General features: G+C 36.0%; 2 protein-coding genes across 3 annotated transcripts in view; both read right to left on the bottom strand.

The window, feature by feature from the left end:
• The window catches only part of LOC136800359 (uncharacterized), an 87034-nt gene extending 71885 nt beyond the window's left edge, over positions 1–15149 (bottom strand). The window contains exons 1-17 of one of the 2 annotated variants that reach the window (XM_067056993.1): positions 14951–15149; positions 14655–14727; positions 14227–14337; positions 13195–13319; positions 12108–12291; positions 11452–11742; positions 11200–11340; positions 10608–10790; positions 9595–9716; positions 8866–9130; positions 7786–8099; positions 7008–7284; positions 4030–4582; positions 3274–3550; positions 2572–2891; positions 1857–2040; positions 1248–1475 (exon numbers count right to left, since the gene is read on the bottom strand). In XM_067056993.1, coding sequence (XP_066913094.1) covers positions 1248–1475; positions 1857–2040; positions 2572–2891; positions 3274–3550; positions 4030–4582; positions 7008–7284; positions 7786–8099; positions 8866–9130; positions 9595–9716; positions 10608–10790; positions 11200–11340; positions 11452–11742; positions 12108–12291; positions 13195–13319; positions 14227–14337; positions 14655–14727; positions 14951–15087 — 3785 coding nt within the window. In that variant the 5' untranslated portion in view covers positions 15088–15149. The remainder of the gene's footprint in view (positions 1–1247; positions 1476–1856; positions 2041–2571; positions 2892–3273; positions 3551–4029; positions 4583–7007; positions 7285–7785; positions 8100–8865; positions 9131–9594; positions 9717–10607; positions 10791–11199; positions 11341–11451; positions 11743–12107; positions 12292–13194; positions 13320–14226; positions 14338–14654; positions 14728–14950) is intronic. The other variant, XM_067056995.1, reaches the window with a different exon arrangement.
• Positions 5361–6525, bottom strand: LOC136800342 (uncharacterized). Its single transcript, XM_067056976.1, has one exon. It carries the CDS (start codon positions 6494–6496, stop codon positions 5486–5488), a length of 1011 nt encoding a protein of 336 aa, XP_066913077.1. The 5' UTR covers positions 6497–6525; the 3' UTR covers positions 5361–5485.
• Positions 15150–27165: the final 12016 nt, after the last annotated feature.

Genomic DNA, 27165 nt, shown 5'->3' with positions numbered 1-27165 from the left:
CACGCCAAAATTCGGATGGCACGCCAAAATTCGGATGGCACGCCGAAATTCGGATGGCACGCCAAAATTCGGATGGCACGCCAAAATTCGGATAGCACGCCAAAATTCGGATAGCACGCCAAAATTCGCATGGCACGCCGAAATTCGGATGGCACGCCGAAGTTTTAATGGCACGCCAAATTTGGATGGCACGCTGGCACGCTGGCACGTTGGCACGCCATGGCACGTTGGCACGCTGGCACGTTGGCACGCCAAGTCACGTTGGCACGCCAAGGCACGTTGGCACGCAGGCACGCATGGCACGTAGGCACGCTGGCACGCATAGCACGCTGGCACGCGTGGCACGCGATTTAGCAGACTCGAAAACCCTTCATAGCTAAAGTATCAAAAGGTACAACGCTACACCTTTTCGACCATAGCTACCAATTGCCGCGCAGACATCTTTTTCGTCTGCTTTATCCCACTAAAACTCAGTCCTTTTTTCGCACATATAGACAATAGAAAAAGGTGTCAAAAAGGATTGGATCGAGTTTAGGGGGATGATTAAATAATTAAGCTGCACGCATCTGACCGCGCGACTAAGGTCGAAAAGGTGTATCACTTTTAAGGAAAAACAAGTCAACCTTGAAAATAAACTTTAAGGCTAAAAAAAGACTAGTGAGTAGTTTCAACAATTCAGAAGGTTAATTAATTTTTATTAGCCTTCTTTGGAATTTTTAGAAGGGGTAAGACAGGGGGAGGGCTCGGTACTAAAATCCTGGACATATACGAGTACTAAAAGGATTTTCGAGAAATTCTTGCATACCACCACTCCATTTTAGAGAAGTGATTACTCTCGATGTGTTTGTACGAGTTCCAATTCCATCAAACTTTGCGTTAATGTCTTTTGTACGCCAATTGCATCATTTGACAAAAGATATAATAACAACTTGCGCGTATCTTTAATTGAGCCGCATTGAATTGTGGGATTGCAACTCGTACAAATGTCAAAAAAGTGAAAAGTAATAATTATGACGTAAGCGTTGCGGAGCGCTAATTGAGCAAACATTAAAGACATTTGACTGGATGCAAAAAATTTCTCAAATTTTAGTCTGGATACCACTTTTTCCTTATGGTACTAAAAGGATTTTTAAGCTTTTTGGGTATACCACCAACAACAACATGATGTCTAAGATTTTAGTATCGCCCCCCCCCCCGGGTAAAATTGTCAGTTAAAAGTTTCCAGCCCACGGTAAATAAAAACATACGTTGGATCTTTGACAATTTCGTCCTCGATGACCTCCTTTTTCTTTTCTTCGTCATCTTTTCCCGTTTCTTCTTCTTGGTCGTGGCCACACATGAAATGTACGTCACGTGTCACAGGGAAACTCTTCAAAAGTGTTTTCATACTGTAGAAATATGAGATGAGCTGACCACGACATAAATGTTGTGAGAAGCGTGTTTGTAATGATGCACAATATTCTTGGATGAAATTCCTATGTGGAAAAGTAGAAAAACTATATGACAGCTTGAGTAGGAATAGTTTGCCAAATGAAACTATAGTTTAAGAATATTGCTATAGCCATAATACGAAGATCTTTGGATTTTCGTGATTTTCTAGACCAATTCTTTCTCAAATCTTGGAGGTATTTTCATGTTTTTATTACAATAGTTTCATAAACTTGGCTGGGATTATAAAATATATTTCATTGGTTTGGTGTTTTTTTTTTTAATTTTGAAAACGAAAGTGAAAAACTCTAAGGTAGAGATATACCCTAGTCTACTTGACTGGTCTGAACGTCATAAAAAATCTTCAGAAAGCAAAGTTCATTCAGACTCTAGTCTAGTTAGTACATTGGCAGCAATAATGGACATACAATTTCATGCGTACAATCTCATCCATCGTCTTTGGTTGTTTCTTTTCTTTCATTTTGACAAATCCATTCAACATTCGGTCACGGTAAAATAACTTTTCAGCTTGCAAGGATAAGAAAGATCGCTTGAGTTTATCGTTGATAAGATTTTCGTTGAACATTTGTTGTGACTGAGTCATTGGTATCACTAAAATAAGTAAGCAAGTAATTTTCTGGATACATAATGAATGGAATGTTGAAAATACGGTAATCAGAAAGACGTATTGTAGAGATCTTTAAGCTAAAGCTGCGTTGTTGAGTTTTACAGGCGACTTCCACCTGCGATTTTTTGTAGTGCAGCCACCATCAAAAAATGTACAATCAAAATAGATAAAAAGACCTTCAATAACAAACAAATTTGCTTGGAACGAAATCAGTTTGAATTGAATTTTTTTTGCAATATTTTCATCGCGTTGTAGAGTGATTTCAGAAAAATTTACAACGCAATGTATATTGCGTTGCAGCAGACTGTAAAGTGTTATCAGTGTATCCTTAGCTTTATCGATTAGATGCAAGGCCTAAGACCGAAAACACCTTTATTTCTCATCATGGCGACTTTAATGCGGTGACTGGTTTGAGAAAAAGGATCGTTTTAAACAGAGTGACTGTACTACAGTGTATGTTATATTATATTGACCGTTTTCGTAATATAAAAAATCAAAGAAATTTCCGAGCTTACTGAGCTGTGATGGCAAGCTTGTTTTAATCAAAGATTGACTCGAACTCCTCGATGATCCAATCAAAAAACTACTCTGTTCCATTTTCAACCTCTGCTGTTCTTCACTTCGAATCTCATTATAGCTCCCATTCACCTGCTGTACTGCTGACATCAGCAGAAATTTCTGACAAATTTGGGCGGATAATGCTGCGCGTACTTTTTCTGATGAATTGGGTGTTGACACTAAATTGATAAGCCCTTCACGATTTCGAAAGTTGAACACGGAAACATGCTTTTCGTCAAGCTCAGAAATTCCTAGACTGGAATTGTTAGGTATGTATCTAGAAAAAAGAGAATTTTGGGATGAATAACAAGGATATTTAGTCTAAAATTTTCCAAAGAAGGTGACACATTTTGGCAAAGTGACATGATTTTTTCCCAGCTAATTTTGAGCAAGATTTCAGGTTTAGCCCATTTACATTTTATTTTTTTGTAAAGTGATGCTCAACGCTCCTACAGCCCACTGAGAACTAAAAGCAAGTTTATGTATTCGAGATAAATCGACGTCTGTTTAGGCGAGAAAAGGCGATATAGAGCCGTATATCAACTATCGACTTTGTTTTGTATCATTTCTCTTACCGCCGCCCTCGATATCCTCCGATACATAAACTCGGTAAAAATCAGCAAAGTACTTGAAGAGTGTGATTGCGTTCATATGCTTACCTGTCGACTCGGCTCTCATCATCCAATAGTTCTTTCAAAGAGAGCGGTTTTGTTTTGGCGTTAGTTTTCGCTTGTGCGTACTCGAACGAAACTGGTCTCAGGTGTAAATGACACTCATCCACGCCAATTTTTCGGGAGATAAAAATGTAAGCATTATGGAGAATATCAGTTTCGTTGATATTCTCCAAAAGACGATGTCTGTTTGTGATTATCTCCAGAAGTTTAGACCATGTGTTCAACATCTTTTTGATTTCTTCTTTACGTTTGTTATGTGTTCCTGGAAAAAAGGTTTTGGAAATTGAACGTTCTAAAACATGTCAGTTCGATACCTAAATGATTAAATCCGTCGTTAGAAAGGAATCCTGTCATTTGATTAGTTTTTTTTAGAATTTGGAAAAATTTGAGGAGAATATGGGATATATTAGTCTGGCAATGAATTTTTACGAGCATTATAAAATGCTTTGACGATATACCAAAAAGATATTGGGAGGACTGTTTTTAAAAACTACAGATTTCTGTAAAGCCCGAACGGCCAGATGGAGTGCTTTTCTAAGATGAAAAAGTTGAATATCGCAAAAAATATTGTTGCTTTTGTTTTCGAAAATCCGTGAAGCTTCTGATTGGTCAAGCGCTTAAATTCTATTGTAATGTCACGTGGCCTTAGTGGGATTTCCTACCGAAATACGACACACTTTTCAGCCAGAACACGCCATCTAGCCCTTCGGGCTTTAAAAATCTGTGATAAAAACACCATACCTCTGCTATCATGTTGAGCTGTTAGAGAATCACCTATTTCACAAACAAACATTGGGTCTTCGATGAAAATTTCCGAGAAAACATCTTTCCTTGTCTGTGCTGAATAACTGTTCCCAAAGGAATCTTTCGTTGTCCATTCTTTTGATATCTCTAACACTAGACTGAGTTCCAAATTCACTTCATCAGTAATGGATTCAGGCTGAAACATGTGTATTAGCTCGCGGTGTGATTTCAAGATAGCAGATGGTACAGCGGCGATGGTGCTTATGGTCGGATGAAATTCCAACATGAAGATGTCTTTTAAAACCGGGCGGCTTGTATTCACGGAGATGGCTTGTACCGGAATCATTGGGCCGGGCATACCGTAATACCGTTTCTCGTCACGGTTGATAATTTGTGTGTAATGCCTTTGTTCTTGTATATGATCGTCTAATATGAGTTTAATGATTTTGCATTTTTCTTCTAGGAGTTTACACTCCAGTTGGTAGCTTTCAATGAAATAACCATGAGTGAAATTGAACCTTGGTCTCTGATACATGATGTTAACGAGGACCTTGAAAGAAAAAAAACAAAAGTGACGAGAAAATCAAATCAAGGTGCACTCGCTTTATGTATACCTTAAGCGGATAAAATTTCGCCAGTAGAAATTTTCGCGAGATAATTCTTTTCAAAAATATTTTAATTTTCGCGAAATTTCTTTGTGAATCAGCCCCTTTTTCAATTAATTTCTTTAATTTTACTAAGGGTTTTTGCAATATAATTCTCGCAATAATTAATCCATTTAAATCATTTTTTAGATTTTTTCGTCTAAACTATATTGGGTCTGACAGAATTTATAGCTTCAAATAAAAGCATCTACGTGTAAGTTCGAGTAAAGGCCTTGCCCTGTAATAAACTGTTTTGCTTTTTTGCCCAATTTCATACACTATCGATGATGAAATCAATCATTTTTCTTGAGTTCAAACTTTGAAAAAATCGTCATTTTTATGCAGTTTTCCCTCGCATCTTTTCCTGGTGACGACAGTTAGATCAAAAATATATTTACCAGGCCTTAATTGGCAAAAGGTCTCCAAAAAAAAACGAATACTGTACGCTTTGGAAATTATTGTTACGGATTCGATTTTGCAGATTTGGCCAAAAAACGAAAAAGTTAACTTGTTGATTCAAGTTAAATACGTAGGGTTTCAATCGACAAATGATTTGAGAGGTTTGCATGGTTGTTTTCATTGTATTTTTATTCCCTAAAAAAAGGTAACTGGGTGCGTGGATCCTGTCAGGAAACGACAATTTTAGGAAATGATTTATAAATTACATAATGCTATAGTAAATTGAACAAATTAGGTCTATGATTTACAAAAACATTGTCGAATTTGAGAATCTTGTCCCTGAATTCCACTCAACAGGACATCAGGGCGTTGAATAACAATACACGCTTTTTTTTTTATAAGAATACACTTTATAAGAATGTCCATGATGAAAATGGCCAAAAAATTAAAAATTTCCAGTAATCATAAAATCCGGTACGACCGCTTCTTTGTGTTCGAAGAGATTGCCATGCGTCTTTCGGGTGAAGCAATACAAATGTTCCTTTATTAAGAGCGTGCGTGTCCAAACCTTCCGCTTGAAAGTCGGTGTCATTTTCAACGCGCGCTTTGCCACTGTGGAGGTTCACAAAGAAAAGATCATTTTTGAAACAACCAAAGATTTTACGCATGTACAAAAAGCGTTCATTTTTGTACAGTTTTTTGTTTTCCATTGCATTGATAATATGTTTATACCATTCTTGATACTTTTCATTCGAAATGATATTTGTACCCCATTCTAGCTGTTCCATCAAAGGTAACTCAAATGGATTAACCACAATTTCATTTGGGTTACCCATTTCCTTCGGTCGCTCCTCGACTTTCTTTTTTTGCATTTCGATCTCGTTGCGCAAAGACTCGATGGTCTTTTCCATTTCGTTCTTCATCTTAATCATTTCGATTTTGTGCATATTTTCTTGCTTAAGAAACTCCTTGTCCTTTTCAATGATTTCCTTTTCTTTTTCCGCCATACCTATCATCATTTCTTTGTCCTTTAAGGCAATTTCTTCGTCCTTTACCTTTACTAGGTCTCGAAACTCGAGTTCCTTGGCAGCCATTTGTCTTTCTAAGTTTGAATCGACCAAAAGTTTGTTGGATTGTAGCTCATGAGCACTCTTTACTTTCATTAACTCATTTTCATGCTTAAGCGATTGATTTTCTTTTTGCAACTCTAACATCTTTGTTTTGTTGTCATTTTCTTGTTTCGACATTTTGTTGTCCAATTCCAAAAGTTGAATTTTGTGTTCCAACTTCAATGTTTGGATTTGTCTTTCATATTCTCCTTTGAGTTTTGTTACATCATGGTTGGCAGCTTGCTGAGGGTGGCTCGTTGCTGTAGCAGCACAATGAGCCAAATTTCTTTCACCTGAGTGAACGGAACTCATCTTTGAAGCGATACAAGTATGAGTGACTCAAATATAGTTCACTTTTAAAAATACATCTAAAATCTCTTTTACGATCACATACAAACTTCTTACGTATTTGAAAAGAATCAGATTACAGACGATTTTATTTTTGTAAGGCGTTTTGCTTTTTATAAGCACCCTAAAGATAAAAGTCATTTCAGAGCTCAATAGATTCTGCTTTCTAATGGTCCAATAGCTTTATTGAGTAAATTTCTAATTCACAATAAACACTACTAATTAAATTATCAAAATCAATTATGATATTCTGTTATGTTAAGATCAAGAACACGTCCCTAGGATTTTAAGCATGTTTTTCGCACTGATCTTGCTGTAAAAGAGAACACTGCAATAATGAAATATGATAGTCTGGAAGAGAAAAGAAAAAATTGCATAAAGCTTGTATCCTTAAAACAAGGGAACAGTACTTTTTTTTTTGGTTGTCTTAAAATCATAAAACAGAATTCAAATTAAATTGTTAATATTTACATACCTGGCACATTTTTTTCGCTTCTTTCTCATTAGTAATATGATGATAGGCTTCCAAAAAGCAATCCAATAATTGTCTTTTCTTCTCTTGAAATTTCATCTCCCATTGCCACAAATCATACAGAACAGCAAATCGATCGACATTTCGTAGACCGTAGTAGTCTAGATTGATAGCTTCTCTTTTGTGACTGCTACGTGGTCTACTTTGAGCATCTTCGTTGTCTTGACAAGCAGCCTCCAAATAATGCGTTGCTATCAACATCATTTCGCTTTCCAATTCACTGAGAAGTAAGTTTTTAACGATTGAAAGTGGGAACAATAGGCCTTTTAATAAATAACATCATGAGCCCCGTTTTCGAGGGTCAAGCTGGAGTTTTTACAAGTTCTTTGGTGACTCTGTTGGTCGTTAAATGTTGAGACAAACGATTTTATTACTTTTTCTAAAGAACGCGTCATCCCTATTGTTTAAAAATAACCAATCAGTTAAGCATCTTGTAAAAAATCCAAGGCATCTCGTTTTCGAAGTCATACTATAACAACTTACTCCCAACGAAAATGTCCTATTTTGCCTTTTTGTTGTTTTTATAACTCTTTTGAGTAAAAACGTACTATAGCAACTCAAAACACAAACAAGAATAGTCATTAGAAGATTGAAATTAAATCTTGTATGATTTAGACTCCTGTCAGAATTTTGAACCTTAAATGGATTTTGGGCTAAAGACAAACGTATAGATTGGCAGAAAGAGCGACGTAATCAGATTCTTTCTCAATTGTACACCTACCCGAAATCTTTCAAAGCTGCATCATACATAATAAGCCATCCTTTTTGATCTTGCACATGAACCAAATTATCTTCTATACTATAAAAATCATCATAATTTTCAACATCCAAATCTTGGAGGGTGTTAAATTGATGCTTAATGTAGTCAACGGGCGTGTTATGGGTGTATTGGTGATCTCCAATCCCGCCCGACACTCCTTCGTGGTGTGGTTTGTAACTGGACGAATGAATTTTGCTCTCCTTCGCAGAGAAACCAACATCATTGATGGTGAGTGTTCGTTCTACTGATCGGAAATAGTTTAACGTGTTCAAAACCTGAAAACAAAAAAGTATTATTTTCAAAATAAGATATCTGATTGGAATTACGATGGCGTGTTTTCGGCAGCTGATGACCAAAATCTAAAGAAGAGTACGGGCAAATATCCAAACCTTGTTCACCTTCAAAAATTTCAAGCCTTTTCATGAGTTGCTTGCCCGGTAGGGGGGTACTAAGGTTGATGCTGGGTATGTCCGTGCCGGACCTCCAAACCCTGACCCTTAGAGAGACATTTTTACAATAAAAAAATAAAATAAAAAAATTGTGAATTTTCCGACCCTAAGAGAGGCTGATTTAAAAATTTCAGATTTTCCACCCTTAGGTTAGAGAGACTTTGAAAAATAAGAAAACCGACCCTTGGGACACGCACATACCCAGCACCAATTTTTGCCTAAGTACCCCGGGTTACTTGACGGGCAATCATTCGAAAAAATGAAACATGAAAATATCACACATTCCAAAATGCTACAGGAAATGATGTAAAGATATTCTATGATATAAAAACGAGACGCGTCCTCTTTAGCATTATAATTTCTAAATGCGGGAGGGGGGGGGGTTGTTATCTATTTTGCTGTGTAAGACTGTAAGCAAATGGTAATGGTAGGAGAAACGTTAAATCATGTCCTTTAAGAGAAAACTAAGAAAATGTAAAATTCAATTCACCCAACAGCCGTATAATAGCGTTGTTTGGACGCTGGTTGGTCACATTTTATAAAATAGTGCTACAAAAATCTCCAAAAATGAAATCAAAGGAAAACTACATACGGTTCTGCGGTGATCTTTAATCTTGAGATGTCTTAAAAGCATTAGCGATAATAAAGCACCATTTACATTGAACGAATGTGTTTTTGTACTGTCATCATCTTCCAAGCCTAGTTTATGCACAGCTTCGGTGATATCAAACTCTCCACCACCACCACCGCCATTTTCACCGCTGCCTGAAGATTTATCGAAAGTTTCACTTCCTTTAGACGATAAGTTTTCTTCGTATCCACCGCTGTTATTCCCACCGCGTGCGCTTTGTGGCCTACTGATAGATAAAGAGTTTAAAAAAATATAGGATCGAACAAATGGTCGCAATTTAACCTAAATAGTATAGTCTGTTTACTATTATTTGGATATACAACAAGTGGAGAAAGTGGAAAGTCTAAGTCTAAGTAAAAAGTCGCCAATAATAGCCCAGATGGTAGTTACAATTGGCGCTCTCTAATTCGACGTTCTACTATTCGATGAAATTTAAAGTCCCCGTCAACAAGAAACTCTCATAAACGACGCTCCCTCATTCGATAATCTCCCTTATTCGATAAAAATCCAATTCCCCTTGAAGATCCCCTTGTATTTCATAAACTTTGTCCAATAAAAAGAGAATTCTTTTCACCATTAGTTACTGTCAAGAAAATCTCATGAAATGAGGGGTATAATTGTGAGTTTCGATTTTCGAAAGAATCATTTAATCAATTATCCTGTGAATTCTTATTTTAAATTGACATATACCTTTTGAAGTTGAAAACGTTGGACCAAACATCTTTGGTATTTCTTCTCAACAAACTGGTCGATGAAGAGGTTTTCAAATCACTTCCGATTTGTTTGGCGTGTTCTTTCAGCAAGTATAATACCTGATATAAAGATAGATAAAGACATACAGAGCGTTACGAACCCTTTACTAACTGTTTATGTTGATCTGCACGGGATTGCGTTTTGTTTATATCGAGTATCACCTTCTCACTCGCGCAATAAAGAAGAATATATTCCATTAGCGAAGTTAAAAACAAATCGAAATTATGACTTGGACAAAGCAATCCCAGATAGATTTTTCCGCAATTATTCCCCGAAAATTAAGAAATCCGTCCCGAGATTAATATGTACCGGAGAGTAGATATCCAGGAGATGGGAGGCTTGGTTAAGCATAATTAGTTGAACCATTAACGATATTCATTCCGTCAAATTTCCGAAAAAGTCAACTCTGTCAAGACGTTACGGTAACGTATCGTACCGGTAATGGTTCTGTTACAAGAAGGAAGTGTTCATAATTCTTTTCAGAACGTCTCGGAGCAGTTCCGTTCCAATGAAAACAGTTTAATAAGAACTGTTCGATTCGCTTTGAAAAGCTTATTTTTTGACGTTTCAAACTTTTTGTATTTACACGATATTTCAGAACCGTTTCATTCCAGAACGATGTGAAGCCGTAATGTTCTAAGCAAGCAGTGGGGGTACAAAACTATATTTTCACTTTTATTACTTTTGTTATGGAGGATCCTAGTAGATCAGCCTTAATAAAAGTCTTGAAAATAGGCCTTCTCATAAATTATTTTGAGAGCAGTGACTGCCTCGTTCTGAAACCATTATCAAGGTGATTGAATCCCTTGAGTATTCAATCATTACTTTCATAATAGAGTCAACTTCTTATGAACTCTTTTTGGGAATCAATTACCATAGCAATATTTAAAACGAGGTAAGCGTTGCCTGTGACGTAATTTATGAAAAGGTCTATAAAAATTAAAAGAAACCTTATCAGAAGATTTAACACTTAATATTTTGGATTGAACAAACATCAATTGATCCATTGCGTCTTGCTCCTTTAGTTTGGTTAAAGCTGCTTTCTGAGTGTTGTAGACATCAGGTAGAATTTGTATGAAAGCCAACCAATTACTTTCTTTCTTGTACGTCATGTGACCTTTTTCTTTTGTTTCCTATTAGAAAGTCGTGTTAAAGTCCGATTAAATTCGCTTTTCTTCCTCATTTTATCTTATAGTGGTTTTTTCATAATTTGTTAGTTTATGTAATTTCCGCCATTATGGAAGCAAAGGTTCGATTTGTGTAATGTGGATCGCATCTAAAGATTCGAACATTTGCTTCCGTAATGGCGGATGTTACATAACTCTATAAAACATGAAAAACCTCTATTCAGAAATTATGAAGTCAGTCCTGTCGAAAGGAATTGGTTATGTACCAACTTAATTCTAATCCTAAGAATATTATAAAAATCAAATACATAACCTTCATCCGCTAACAGAAGAATCCCAAAAGAGCAGGCATATCGAGCAGTCTCTAAAGGACTGCATTAAAAGTAGACATTTTGCAGCAATTTCGCACAATTACCTTTGAATTCTCGAGTGTCTCTGAATCATAGATTGGAAATAGACGATTTTGTTCTTGAATGAAATGATGTTGTTTAAATTTGCGGATGACTAGATTGTACATATCCATGCCGTCAGATTGATTCTCAACTTGGTGGCAACGCTGGAGAAAAATAAATAAATAATTGTGTCAAATCCACAAGTTATGAACGAACAGAAACAGACATTTTTCTACAATAAAAATGCCTAAAACCAAGTGAAAAAGAATACAAACCATTTTGATGTCGTAATTCGCCAATAGCACATCCAATTGTTTTGAGAAATCTTCAATCTCAGTACTGAATGAGGGCAAAGGTTTGATATCTTTACTCGTTTCTGACACAGGGGTTGGTTTTTCATCTCTCTTCCAAAAGGATCGTGGACTCAAAAACCTTGGAGAAACTAAGCCATTACTTTCATCACGAGACGTAAACTTTTTGTTTGAATTAGATACTGTTTTCTTTTCTTCCAATTTATCATGCTTTTTGGATAGTAAAAATTTTGTTTGCGGTAACCATTCTATGACCTGTAATAAAGAAAGAAATTAGGGCCACTTTATAAATCAAAGCAATTTTAAAAAACCTACAGTATGGGAGAGGATGAGATATCGTGATTAGCTAGACTTGTAAGCTTATTTCGTAAAATTTGGTCTCATCATGAACTTTCAAGTCAAGCATTATTCGTACCCTCTCTATATCTATCCCAACACGCGTTTTTTTGCCATTCTTTTAGAACGGCGTCGAGTAAAAAGCCGTTGTCGTCTGGTACAGGGTACAAAATTCGTGACAAATGGTGAATATTAGTTCAACGGAAATTGCTAAAAGAATTGGCATAATATGAAAGTGCATTTGAACTGCACAAAAATTTCCCCCCTAATTTATGCTAACTTACCTTTATAAAATGAGTAATCTTTTTGATGGAGTGCAAATAATAAACAAACCAACGCGTGTAGATTGCAAGATCTTCACTTTTGATCATGGAAATAGGTATAGGTTGACTGGTGATCAACGGTTCACAACAGACTGACAAACGAGACGCTCTGTCGTAAGCATCTTGGCATTCTAACAGTATATCACTAAAATAAGTAAAAAACAGTATGTATTTGAAACTGATGTCCATTCACTTTTTTTTTGCGTCCATTGATGTAGAAAAACCCTTTTAGCGTGATTAGACAAAATGCCTTGAGAGTGGTTTCAACATGGTGGCAAAATAGGGTGCACACTTAAAGCGAATTGACTTAAAGACTTGGATCTTCTTTCAAAAAAGAGATGAAAACAGCACACTTTTGTTGTGAAAAAACAATAAAAACTTACAATGCGCTGGTAGACTTATTTAATGGGGACTATTACACTGGAATCTGCTTATAATTCAGCAGGCCATAATCTAGAATTCGTTGCAGTCAATTTTAAGCCTAGAAAAATTAACCCAAAACCATTTTGATAGTAGACATTAAAAATTGTCAGTAATGTCCTGTATAACGTTATTTGTCTGTAAAAATACTAATATAAAGGTTTTTCGCAAGCGCTCAAATCCATGGAGGCGATAGACCTTTTTATAAATTACGTCACAAACATCACTTGCCTCGTATTTAAACAAAATAATAAATGATTTTTTATGAATAAAAAGTAGTTTTGATAAAACCTGCTGGGAGTTAATTACCTTGGCAATAATTTCAAAACGAGGCAAGTGATGTTCGTGACTCCCGTAAATAGAACTTTTGCTTCGATAATGGCGGGAGTTACGTAACTTAACAAATCATGTAAGACCGCTATTGCGTAATTTAACGGAGAAAGACCAACTTTCAAAATTTGAGAGATTATAGTTTCCATTACTTTCTTAGTACTTGTAGAAATTTACAGTAATTGATATGTTGAGATTCTACTGGTAATGGTACGCCAGAATTATACAGTATACAATTACAGAATACCATGATTATTGATTTTACAGACTTTAAATGAAACAAATATAAAAGCCTTACTCCATGCTCTTTTTGTATTGCGGATAAACCGTCTCCCTTTCTTTCGTATAATGACAAAACCTCGTCCATCTCTTCATGTGTAAAATCTTCAATTGTGATAATTCTTTCACTCGTTCAACAAAAAACTAAAATTAAGTAAAATTCAATTCATTTTATTTGTGAGAGATTCATTTATTTTTTTTTGTAAATTCCAAACAAAACAACAACAATATCAAATTGAATGCGCTCTACCTGGGAGAGGAGAAAGAACAGGGGGGGTCCATGTACAAAATGGGATGGGTGGGTGGGTGTTTTCAAAAAAAATTTGCTGTTTAGTACTTGTGTACTATACATGGGGGTGTCAGGGTCAAATTTCTGATTTGCTGTTTAGTATACGTGTACTTACAGGGGGTTGTCAGGGTCAAATTTCGGATTTTCTGCTTATATGTGTACTAAAAAGCCAAAATCAAATCAAATTGTGATTTATTTTAGATTTTGTCGAATTTTTTTTTTAATCTCAATTGTTTTTGTCAATTTTCGAGAAAATTTTTTGAAAAACTTTATATGGGAAGAATAAAAAGCTTGCCCCAAAGTTTCAAGTTTTTTGGCTTAAAATTTTTATTTTATGAAGGGGTTTAGGGGTATATTTGGTAGTTTTCTGGATAGTATATTGTACTATGTAAGGGGGTGTTGGGGTATATTTGGCAGTTTGCTTGATAGTATATTGTATTATACAGGGGGTGTCAGGGTGTATTTGGGAGTTTGCTGGATAGTACTGGATAGTATATTGTAAAATATAGGGGGTGTTGGGGTGTTTTTGGGAGTTTGCTAGATAGTATTTTGTACATTTTGTACTATAGGGGTGGGTGGGTGTTTAAAATCGAAATTTGCTACAAAGTACTGATACATGCCGCTGTTTTGTACATGGACCCCCCCCTGGAAAGAATAAGAAAAATACAAAGAATATATATATTATATACTATTTACGTTATGTTGACAAATTGATTGGAAGAGTCAAGGGATGTTATACACAAGAAGTTCAAAAATCCATACCTGATGTAACAGTACAGGGATTGATTCATTTGTGTATTCACTCTTCAGACAAGAATCAACCTCTTCTTTCATCAGTTCGCTTTGCAACAACAATGGTTTAGCTTCTCGAACCTATTGATTTTTAATGAAATATCATGATTAGTATTCTTAAATCATACAAGCCTATTCCTGGAAGAATAGTATAACATGAATATCACTCACAAACTTTTCATTCTATTTCTTTCCCATTAGGCTTGAATATTTCCTAACCTTAAAGATATTCTAAACAAAAGAATTTCTAAAAAATTGAGAGAAAGTTGTTCTTTCTTTTGTCTAAAAATGCTGTGTAAGTAATTGAAGATGGATTAAATGATGTCCTTTTAAGCAAACTCATCTAATTATTTCAACCAAACTTTATTTCATAGCACAAATGAATGAAGCACATTAACCTTTAAACAGTTTTTAACAGCAATCTTTCGTTGTTTTCTGAAGAATTTAGCATCATTAGGAATTGGGACAGAGCTGAAAAAGAAAGGAATTTAAATCAATTTATTTGAAAATAATTGAGGTTTGTTTGCTGTATGAAAAAAAACAACATTTGCTAAAGTTGAAGAAAAAACAAAATAGTTCAAGATTCATAAAGGTATAGTCGTCCTAATGAAGAAATGTAATATGATAATAATGATAATAAATTTGGAACACTGAGAAAGGTTAAATATTATTATTATATTAAGCAAAGACATACCTAAAACTTTGATGTTCTGTTTTCCCAATGACTCCACCAGCTTCGATTTCATTTTGCAAATCCTTCAGTTCCTTCTCAAGCTCTTTCTCCAGATTAAGAACTTTTTCTGAAGATGAACAATTGTAGATTCCTTCCATACCAAGTAAAATTATCAAACTTTCATGTTATTATTAAATCTGTCGACACTTCTATTTTCATAATATCTACAGGGAGAATTTTAAATGAAGAATAATTTCTCACTGATAATATTTAAGCATTTGTGCGCATCCCAAAAATTTTGATATAGGGGATGTGAATCGTGTATAAAATTCCCATCCGAGAGTCACCCTCATCTTTGTGATTTGGTATAATTTACCAAACAGTATGAATGAGCATTAGGCTTTCTATGTGTCTTTACGCAAAAGAGACCTATAAGAAAGAAACCTTCAATTTTTTCAAAATGAAAATATAGAGATTCATATAGGTTTTTACCTAAATCTGGAAGTTTTCTGAGGAGAAATTATTATTTGCAAAGAGATGAGCTTTGAGGTAAGAACCAGAACAAACCAGAAAACATTACTGTACCATATTGAGAGCTAACTTTCTAAGAATAGGGAGTTGAAGATAGCACTGTAAGTTGGTGCTATTTTGAGTACCCTCACCCTTTTTTGTCAATAGATCTGCAAAAGGAAAAAACAAACACTAAATGAATTTTTTAGAAAATATGTTTTGGAATTTTAAATCTAACATGTCAGACACCTGACATGCATTGAGCATAGGAAAGTCTGAATCCGGGCAAGACTGTCAGGTGACTCGGCAGAGTTATACAAATACTCACTTACGATTTGTTTTGATGTTTCTAATCAGATTTTAGAGTTTCACAATTTGATTAAAACATAGAATGTTTTCCAAATCCCCTATTTCAATTTTAAACCAATAAAAAATGAAACTTTTCCATGTTTCACTTTTTTGCACCAATTCTTCAAAATGAAAATATTAAAGAATTAAAAATCTTCTTTTATTCAATGATTTTTTACGGCAATTTGTTGACAATCTAACTCTCGCATCTAACTCTCGCATCAAATTCCCGCTTTCTTCAGAAAATTGAAGATGAGAAAAAACCTAAGCCTTAGGATCACAGATTGTAATATAAATGAAGGGTGAGATTTTACAGCCACCCACCATGCAAGGCACTGAGAGGCCATGGGTGCCAAAAAGAAGGGCTGTTTGAAATGCAGCAATCTCATTGGTGGAAATTTGATAAATAGCTGCAAAGGAGCGCCAGGAAGCAATCAGTAGAAGAGACCACTTTCGTTTTTGTTGCAGGTTTCGATATAAACTTCTCTCAGTCAGCGATATTACTTGTCAATGTGTTGTGTCAACTTGTCAGCATTGTATTGTTGTAAAGGGAAATGTAAAAGAGGTAAGACTAGCCTAGTTTCTAATCCCGATATATAGGAGTTTAAGTTTAGACTGTCTAGCTTGCTCTCAATTATTTTAGTTTGATGACTAGCTGGTATGAACAGAAGTTTACCAAATTTTAAATTGATTTTCATGATAGCTACGGTGAGTGGTCCTAAATCCGGCAGCCCTGCCTAAATCCGACCCCCCAAATAACTGCTATGAAAAAAAATTACATGTTTACAAACATTTCTTTTCCAAGTTGAACAATAACCTATTGCAAAACTCTCGAAACAAAACATCTAACAAGATGACTATAATGTCAAGATGTCGTCAATTAATGTGATCAAAAAAGTGTGAGTTGTAAAAATAATTACCTCTATTATTCTATTATTCTGAATCTGTTGCTCGTGTTTAAAACGTTAACAATTTTGTAATAAAAAAATTATGTTTTGTATATATAAGAAGCAATTATTGTTATTTGGTTCAATTGGTTCAGTTTATCAAATCTTTCAAGCTTAGTTGACACTTTGGTATCTTCATTGCGTCACAGCGAAAGATTTGTTTTTATTTTAGTTTGTATCTTTGAAAGACCCCATCGGATTTAGGCTGGGCTGTCAGATTTAGGACCACTCACGGTATGCCCTGACAAAGTTTCATTTTTTGTGCAGGAATCCCTTTCCAATCACTATTTTGCAGATCCGGTGTCGAAATAACAAGATATACATGTCGAGCTTAGACAAATCTACGATAGCAATCAGCAATTCCAACCTTTTATTATTCCCAGGTTGACTAATTTAATTACTCCACATTCCAGACCCGATCAATCGAACTTGTCGAACCAATCGAACAATCGAACTTATCAAACTCCATCGAACGATTAAAGTTCGATTAAATAAATTAATCGAACTCTAAGATTTTTAAAAAGATTGTGAGTGTTCGATTAAGTTCGATCAATGGGTTTCGGTTCGATCAGTTCGATAAACCAATTTTGTTCGACAAGTTTGTGCTGCTCCGCCACCGTATATTAGCTTCTTTTCAAAGCCAAATTCGGAATGTAAATCGGGAAATTACTTCCGATAACGGATTACACATTTTTCCTGTATCCTTTTAGCGCCAGAAGAAGCGGTTTTAGTCCAGGCAATACGGGGCATGAGGTACCACCTTGACGGCGAAAAAGGTTCGAGACTGTTTTTGGGCTCCAACATACCTATATTTTGAGAATCACGATGGTTTTCAGGCTAACAAGGGGGCTATAAGGCTCCATGGGGGCTTGTAGGGGGGTAGGTAGAAAAATTTTGGTCAAATCTGTTCCCTGGGGTAGGTCACTTATTTTTTACATTTTTCTAAAACTAGTGTAGCTATGATGATGGAATTTTGCATGATGGTAGTGAATATATTGAAAAACATTTCTACAAATTTTTGAGTCATTTCATTATAATTTGTGTATTTTACAGACCAGAATATGGAAAATTATTCAAAAAATAGCTGTTTTTGAAGTCATTTTTTTTTTTGGAGTTGAATTAAGAAGCATGAAATTCTCAAAAAGTGGATTTTTATGAACTATAATGTTTACTGAGACACTTTGGAGGTTTCTGTGAATTTTCAGGGCTTTATTGGTATTTTACAGACCATAAGGTTAACTCATTATTTTATAATATTTCTCTAAATTTCACCTCTACCAAGAAAATGACACTTTCGGTTTTTTTCAATGTCTTAAAAATCACAAATTCATTATAGAAATATTTTAAATACGAACATTGAATATGATTCACCATAATATCACAAATGTTCAGGTTGTTCGGATGAAAAATGTGTATTTTGCAGACCAGAATATCGACCTTTCTTCAAATCTTGGTTGCATCTTTCTTAAAGTAGGTTTTGTGGAGTTTCTTATTGTTCAAAAGATTTAGATAGGCAATAGATTGTGGTAATGTTGCCAGCTTTCTCCTTTTTGGTCACTTGATTGATGTGTATTTTACAGACCAGAATGAAAGAAGATTTCATATCATTAATTATCAGTTATACAGAGTTTCTTGATAGCTTACTTTCTTTTACTTCCAGAATTCTAAATAATGAACTGTATAATACATTATGAAAATAAAACTAACTACTCAACAATTAAGAAGCTCTCGCAGACAAACAAAGAGCGGATATTGAAAGCCAAGGAAAAGAGGATAAGGATTGGAGGAGACCACGAACATAAGGACCAAATAAAGCAGATCCCGGACGAGTTTGATAACGACTTGCATGGAATTCATCTTGAACCTTGCTATAAACGGTAAGTTGATAATTTTGGATTTTCATTTTTGTGCCTGGTTTAATTTTAGCTCATCATTTGAATAACCACTAAATATCAGCTAGCCATTGAAAGGATAAAATTTAGTAGTCAAAACAAATTATTTCTAGGTTCACCGTTATCCTTGGCAACAGTAGATTTTCGGAAACCAACGAAACCGAAACACCAATCCAAAGAAAAAAACCTAGACTTTCAAGTCCAGAGCCATCCATTCCCGGTTTCTTTGGACCAGAATGTCAAATTTGCAACAAAGAAAGTAAGAAAGTAAAGGGGGAAAAATTTATGCCATACAAAATTCTAACGAGAAATGCAGAGGCAACAATCAAGAACGCGGCAAAATCGAAAGACCCTGCCCATTATTTCGATATCCTAAATGTTGATTTGGTTGTCAAGGAATACAAAGTCCATGCACAGTGCTACAGAAAATTCGTCAAACTCTCAAAAGCTAAGGCTTTCGCAGACAAAAGAACAGTAGGGAAACTGTCAATCAAGAAGGAAACATCAGTGGCTCATCATACGATACGTCAAACTTTGATGACGTCAAGAAGTTCGTTTATGATGTCGTCTTGGGGCGGGCGTAGTATTCTACCACTCGGCCGCGCGCGAAATCGCAACAGAGGGGCTACGGACTTTTTTTCCGGATAAACAAATATCCGGGTACAATAAACATCAAGCTGTTAAGTCAGGGAACTGTCGAAATTGGTAATCGCGTGCCAGGACAAAGTTTTTGCAAGCGAGGGAAGATATGAGGATTTTAATATCACCGAACTAATTGAACTTTTTACTGACCGAACTAATCGAACTGCTATTGCTTCAAAAATTGTGAGTGTTCGATTAGGTTCGATTAATTTTTTTAATTGAACTTTAATCGTTCGATGGAGTTCGATTAGTTTGATTGTTCGATTGGTTCGAAAAGTTCGATTGATCGGGTCTGGCACATTACATACATTACTTTCCCTCATCAAATAAAAACATGATAAATCATCTTGTCTCTAGGTAACCAGTCGGGTGTTTAAGATAAAAACTGCAGTTATTGCTCTTTTCGGAAATTATTGCCGAATACTGCAATTTTTTAACGATGAAATGCTGAATCAGCAAAATGTGTTGTCCTTTTAAGGGCAACGATGTCAGAGGTGTTTGAAAATAGTGAAATTGCATCGAGATAAAGGTCTTTCGGATTTTTAAAAGTGATTTTTTCAATTTTTCGTTGCTCAATAACATGAAAAGTTCAAAAATAATATGTTAAAAGATCCTGCATCGATGCCGAAACACAGCCAGAAAGAGATAACAAAACCCTGGTTGTAAATTTGTTTACATATGACTCGATTTTGCTATCTGCATTTCCAAAAAAAACCAGTTGAAAACAAAACTAAACGAGGCACTTATCGCGAGGGTGTCAAATACCACGTGTTCAATAATAAAATCAACTTTTATTTGCAAAAACGGCAATAATTGCCGAAAACGGCAATTTTCATTTATTTACTTTTTTATTTTTCTGCCGATTCAGCATTTCATCGTTAAAAAAATTGCCGTTTTCCGAAAACAGCAATAATTGCAGTTTTTATCTTAAACACCCGACTGGTAACTGGCTGTGGAGTAACTAGTCGTTATTCCAAAGATCGTCGCGTTCACCAAAACAACTACCGTGAGATTGGGTAACTTGCATCAGCGGAGGATAACATGCATAGCCCTCAAATGAAAGACCTGGCTGGTCATTTTAAAATACAACTACACAGCTCCGCTTGCAGCTCTACTCTACCCATTTTTGTTTTGATTTATAACTTTGTATTTTAATGACCAGTCAGGTCTTTCATTTGAGGGCTATCAATAAAATCAAAAAAGCGAAGATAGTATACGGCAGACTTTCTGACTATGGAAGGACCAACTTGCGGTAGTACTTTATCCCAGAACTCTCCCACTCGATACAATCAAAATAACTTTTTCCAATTGTTGACTAATCAATAACCAAGCGATTCATCGGATATTGATTGATTCTAATAATTATTGGGTAATCGCACATATTCTAAAACCTTGAGTATCAATATTATTGATCATCAATTGTTTTTTTCATCAAAAAGAATGCCATGCGTTTTTGCAATTAATCCTGATGCAAACTGCGATGATAACTAACCATTATATATTTTCCACATCTTGTGTCAAATAAAGAGCGTAAATAAAAAATTCCTAGATTTCTAAAACTTCAAAACACTAAAACTCTTGTTCCAGGGTACCAGCACCAGGTACCATCATTTTGGCCATGTGGGTTTGTTGTTTTTGTGGATATGGCGCTCTCTGATCTTTCGAAAGCGTCCTTAGTTTTTGCATCCTAATCATTTCAGCTCGTAAATTATTCTTGAAAGGAATAATTTTTTATATCCTGACTGTTTCAATCACATCCTAGCAGGCGTCTCAGCGGGCGTTCATTTATAAGCCTCCGGGCGGCCCGCTCTATTATGCCGTCTTTGTAACAAAAGCCAAAAGTATGTGGACACTTTACTTTTTTGACAAAATATTCTTGAAAACCTTTTCATGGACAAATGGATCAAGCTGCAAAGGCTCCTTCCAAATCGGATCCTCTCCAAAGGACCGACAGAACTTGTAAAACTGCTGAAATTAAAAATCACATCAAAAGAAGAAGAATGGAGCTTTAGAAAGATGGTAAACATAACAAGCTTCATAGGCTGAAAGAGGGAAAAAGTATACTGTGGTGTCTTCAACAATTAAAGTCAATCGATCCGCCAAGATGTGACGAAAACGTTCACAAAGCTGTGAAAGGAAAGGTTCAGTCAGCTATACAACTCCTATCAAAATCTTCAAAAGGATAGTGGTACCATGCTACTCAATCTACGATGGCATCAACTCCGACCTACTGCGGGAGCTTCGAAAGTTAAAAGTGACATAAAAAAAACCCGGGCTCCAAACATTTGAAAAAGTTGCAAAGCAGAATTTAATGTTAATGGTGTAGAAAAAACGCGGGTGACGTCTAGTATAGGCTATTTTTTCGGGATTTTTTCATTCTGTTTCTTGGTCAGTTCCAGTACTATGACATTTATCCTCTGGCAGCCAGCTGCACAGTTCGTAAACATCTCTCTTCCTTTTATCTCCATAATATGAAGCCGTCAATCAAAAATTACAACTAACGAAAATAAAAGTGTTAAACAAATGTCAATCAAACGACATACGAAAAAAAGCCGAAAACGAAAGAGAAATCTCGAATCTTTTCATGCCTTTTATGGTAATTGTCGTGAAAAAAGATTTCTGTTGTTAATTGAGTTATCTGAAAAAGGTAGTGTACAGACACTTTTATCTTTTAGTAAAAACAGAAATTGTAAATTACAAAGATGGAGTTGGAAGAAATGCTTTCCCACTTTCGAAAGCTAAAAGCATTGACAAAGAGTGAAGTGAAAAGAAAAAGATCAAACATGTTGAAAGAATTTGATGGCGACTGTTTTTTCAAAATCGCACTTTGGCCGAAGTTTATTCGAAGAAAATTCTTTTCGAGTCTTTATGGCGATTGTGATACTTTTGATTTTGTATCTGTTTTTTTTCAGGTAAAACATACTTCCTTACATAGTATTAAACACTCCCCCGGTGTAAATTTCAGACCCCCGCCACTGAAATATACAAGTTTCTCGCGAGTTTTTATGGTTTTTTGATTACCTCACCAAAAACCAATAGTTTTGTATTGTTCCTTGGTGAGTTCCACTTTGACGATTTTTCGACGTGGAGTAATGTCGACGTCGATTTTATTTTTCGCTACTGCTTAGTCTACTATGTATAGGCTAACTCTTAAATCAATTAAAATGCAATTCAATTCAATTGAATAATATATATTTGCTTTTTATTTCCAGGAAATGGATGCCCACCAATGTTATATTTGGCGTGGTTTCTGTCATCACATGTAAAAAATCCACGTTGGAAAAAACGAATTTACCAACTTGACTGGTTATTCAAAAACGAATTTTTTCATCGCGATCAATGGTTCTACTTCGATATTTACGAAACAAAATATTTATATATGAACGGTAATAAACGAATAAAACGCTAGACTGTGATGGTAGTATTTCTAATGAGGAGTGTGCTGGTCCTACATTCATGTCATGCTGCCATATTTAGTTTGATTTTACTTAACAGACTTAACATCAAAGAAATTAATTTTTCGGGCTTTCCATTAATTAGTGGATGAATTAATTAATTAAATTAATTGGCTTTTCAATAATTAATTACTCAAATCGAATACATTACACAATTAATACATCACTTAATTGATTGATAAAAAATTTGTGATTTTGGATGGATGTGATTTTTTGCTTTGCTATGTAGATATTTGCGTGTTTTAATTCTTTTGTTTCTTTTAAGATTTTTACACGTTTTTATAAGAACTAAATAAGAGCCTATGCATTTGAGCCTAAAAAATATTCTTATTTCTGGCATTTTATGAGTATTTTTATTATGTTATTTACTAAGGATTTACATGCTTTAGAGTTTACCAAGACTCATGTTCTTATATACTTTGTTCTTGTAGAAAAAACAACGTGTACAGTATACTACATTCATATATAATCTTTTGATGTGCTTTTAAATTTGTTAAAAAGGCGGTCGGTTGATTGGGTTTTTTCTTGCTACCGCTGACGAAAATTAGATAAATAGGTAGATTTGTTTTTCTGCACGTGGTGAACATCGTGAAGATCTTTTTTTGGGTATATTTAATGACAGCTTCCCAATTTTTAACCGAATCCTATCAGCGGTTAAAATATAGATGCCGGTCAGATGGGTTTTATTCACAAGGGGTTAGGTTCTTACTCCTGCGAATATTTTTAGTTTAGAGAATATTTACTTTATCATCAATAGTAGCAAAATTAAGTTGTATTATGTTACAAAAAAAAATTAGTATTGAGATCCTTTATAACAGATTATGCTATGGGTCCTCATCCGAATTTTATTGTTAAGAATTTGAGTCGTACAGCATTACGGTCCTTCTTTCACCCGTGTTTATATTGTCACATTTATCCTTTAAAAACAGGGCCGATCGACAATTATTTTCGGCAATGCATTGAAAGAACGATAAATTATAACAATTGAAATTTAACAAGATGACAGCGTAAAAAAATATTCTTTGAAGTCCCCGTTCTAATTTCCCAATTATTACACCAATAATATAATAATGAATGGAATAAAATTTTCAACGGCTGAAACTTAAAACGTCGTCATTTTAAATTCAATTGAAAATAAAAAAAACATCTCCAGGTAATCGATCGTTAAGACACATATCAATAACTTAAAATCTTGACCGGATAGGTGAATTTACGGACAATAATAACGAAAAAGTTAAATCATTATAGAGCCAAATTTTTGGGAATGTTCACAACCCGTCTAAATTTTTTGTATCCTGCTCAGCTGTAGCCTGTCAGACGAAAACCGCTTTTTTATCGCGACTTAACTGACCATAAAACAAAGAAAAAATTTGGTTTGTGGGAAGGTAATGGCTAGCTCAGCTGCTGCTCACCACGTGTTCCAAGTCAACTCGACAAACATAATAATTACTGAGTGACGTCAAAAAAGTTAGCAATCTTCAGAAAGGTGTCAAGATGATAGGAGCAAATCGAAGCAAACAAGTGTAATTGACTTCTATTTTTATTGTTACCTAGGTAACAAATATTTTAATTGTTTCGAAAAAAATGTTAATTATGCTTCAGGTAAGAAAAAAATATATAACTTATGTCAAAACTTCGGATAATAAATTAAAAAAAACGATGAGCCTTTTGTTTAAAAATCAATGCTCGAATTTGAATGTAAATTTTTTTTCTTTTTTTCCCACGAAATTTGCTGCTGGCTGCACGAGCAAAACCGTTGGACGAAGTCTGCCGTTGGCACGGATTTCGTGGGGTACATATACCTATATACCTATATATCCCATAGCACCACGTGCCAAAATAGCCAGGCCACGTGTGTTATATTTCGCTCTTTTTTTTCCACAAAATTGGCTGCTGGCTGCACAAGCAAAACCGTTGGACGAAATCTGCCGTTGGCACGGATTTCATGGGGTACATATACCTATATACCTATATACCCCATAGCACCACGTGCTAAAATAGCCAGGACACGTGTGTTATATTTCGTTCTTTTTTTCACGAAAATTGCTGCTGGCTGCACGAGCAAAACTGTTGGACGAAATCTGCCGTTGGCACGGATTTCGTGGGGTACATATAGCTATATACCTATATACCCCATAGCACCACGTGCCAAAATAGCCAGGACCACGTGTGTTATATTTCGTTCTTTTTTTCACGAAATTTGCTGCTGGCTGCACGAACAAAACCGTTGGACGAAGTCTGCCGTTGGCACGGATTTCGTGGGGTACATATACCTATATACCTATATACCCCATAGCACCACGTGCCAAAATAGCCAGGCCACGTGTGTTATATTTCGCTCATTTTTTTCCACAAAACTGGCTGCTGGCTGCACAAGCAAAATAGTTGGACGAAATCTGCCGTTGGCACGGATTTCGTGGGGTACATATACCTATATACCTATATACCCCATAGCACCACGTGCTAAAATAGCCAGGACACGTGTGTTATATTTCGTTCTTTTTTTTCACGAAATTTGCTGCTGGCTGCACGAACAAAACCGTTGGACGAAGTCTGCCGTTGGCACGGATTTCGTGGGGTACATATACCTATATACCTATATACCCCATAGCACCACGTGCCAAAATAGCCAGGCCACGTGTTTTATACTTCGCTCTTTTTTTCCACAAAATTGGCTGCTGGCTGCACAAGCAAAACCGTTGGACGAAATCTGCCGTTGGCACGGATTTCGTGGGGTACATATACCTATATACCTATATACCCCATAGCACCACGTGCTCAAAATAGCCAGGACACGTGTGTTATATTTCGTTCTTTTTTTCACGAAATTTGCTGCTGGCTGCACGAGCAAAACCGTTGGACGAAGTCTGCCGTTGGCACGGATTTCGTGGGGTACATATACCTATATACCTATATACCCCATAGCACCACGTGCTAAAATAGCCAGGACACGTGTGTTATATTTCGTTCTTTTTTTTTCACGAAATTTGCTGCTGGCTGCACGAGCAAAACTGTTGGACGAAATCTGCCGTTGGCACGGATTTCGTGGGGTACATATAGCTATATACCTATATACCCCATAGCACCACGTGCCAAAATAGCCAGGACACGTGTGTTATATTTCGTTCTTTTTTTTCACGAAATTTGCTGCTGGCTGCACGAGCAAAACCGTTGGACGAAGTCTGCCGTTGGCACGGATTTCGTGGGGTACATATACCTATATACCTATATACCCTATAGCACCACGTGCTAAAATAGCCAGGACACGTGTGTTATATTTCGTTCTTTTTTTTCACGAAATTTGCTGCTGGCTGCACGAGCAAAACCGTTGGACGAAGTCTGCCGTTGGCACGGATTTCGTGGGGTACATATACCTATATACCTATATACCCCATAGCACCACGTGCCAAAATAGCCAGGCCACGTGTGTTATATTTCGCTCTTTTTTTTTCCACGAAATTTGCTGCTGGCTGCACAAGCAAAACCGTTGGACGAAATCTGCCGTTGGCACGGATTTCGTGGGGTACATATAGCTATATACCTATATACCCCATAGCACCACGTGCTAAAATAGCCAGGACACGTGTGTTATATTTCGTTCTTTTTTTTCACGAAATTTGCTGCTGGATGCACGAGCAAAACTGTTGGACGAAATCTGCCGTTGGCACGGATTTCGTGGGGTACATATACCTATATACCTATATACCCCATAGCACCACGTGCTAAAATAGCCAGGACACGTGTGTTATATTTCGTTCTTTTTTTCACGAAATTTGCTGCTGGCTGCACGAGTAAAACCGTTGGACGAAGTCTGCCGTTGGCACGGATTTCGTGGGGTACATATACCTATATACCTATATACCCCATAGCACCACGTGCCAAAATAGCCAGGACACGTGTGTTATATTTCGTTCTTTTGTTCTCGAAATTTGCTGCTGGCTGCACGAGCAAAACCGTTAGACGAAGTCTGCCGTTGGCACGGATTTCGTGGGGTACATATACCTATATATCTATATACCCCACTGACCTTTATATACCCTGGACAAAGCTTCTCAATCCCGGCCAAGCAAAATCTTTGATCGGAGTTTTTTGAAAATTGGTACCCTAATGTCGGCACTACTCGATAGCGGTGTAAATGCATCGAGAGCGCTAGGTCTACTTTTCCTCAAATTCTTTTGATGATGTAGCGGCGTTAGACGTTAATTTTTAGCATTGCAATGGCTTCTCCATGGGTACCAATTCTAAAAAAACTCCAATCAAAGATGGCAGATATTGCTTGGTCCAGGGTTATATAAAGGTCAGTGATATACCCCATAGCACCACGTGCCAAAATAGCCAGGACACGTGTGTTATATTTCGTTCTTTTTTTCACGAAATTTGCTGCTGGTTGCACAAGCAAAACTGTTGGACGAAATCTGCCGTTGGCACGGATTTTGTGGGGT

Source organism: Clytia hemisphaerica, unplaced genomic scaffold (genome assembly GCF_902728285.1).
Source record: "Clytia hemisphaerica strain Z4C2 unplaced genomic scaffold, Clytia hemisphaerica genome assembly, whole genome shotgun sequence".
NCBI classification, from domain to species: Eukaryota; Metazoa; Cnidaria; class Hydrozoa; order Leptothecata; family Clytiidae; genus Clytia; species Clytia hemisphaerica.
Note: the sequence above shows the minus strand (reverse complement) of the source record. Positions and strands in the feature narration are given on the sequence as shown.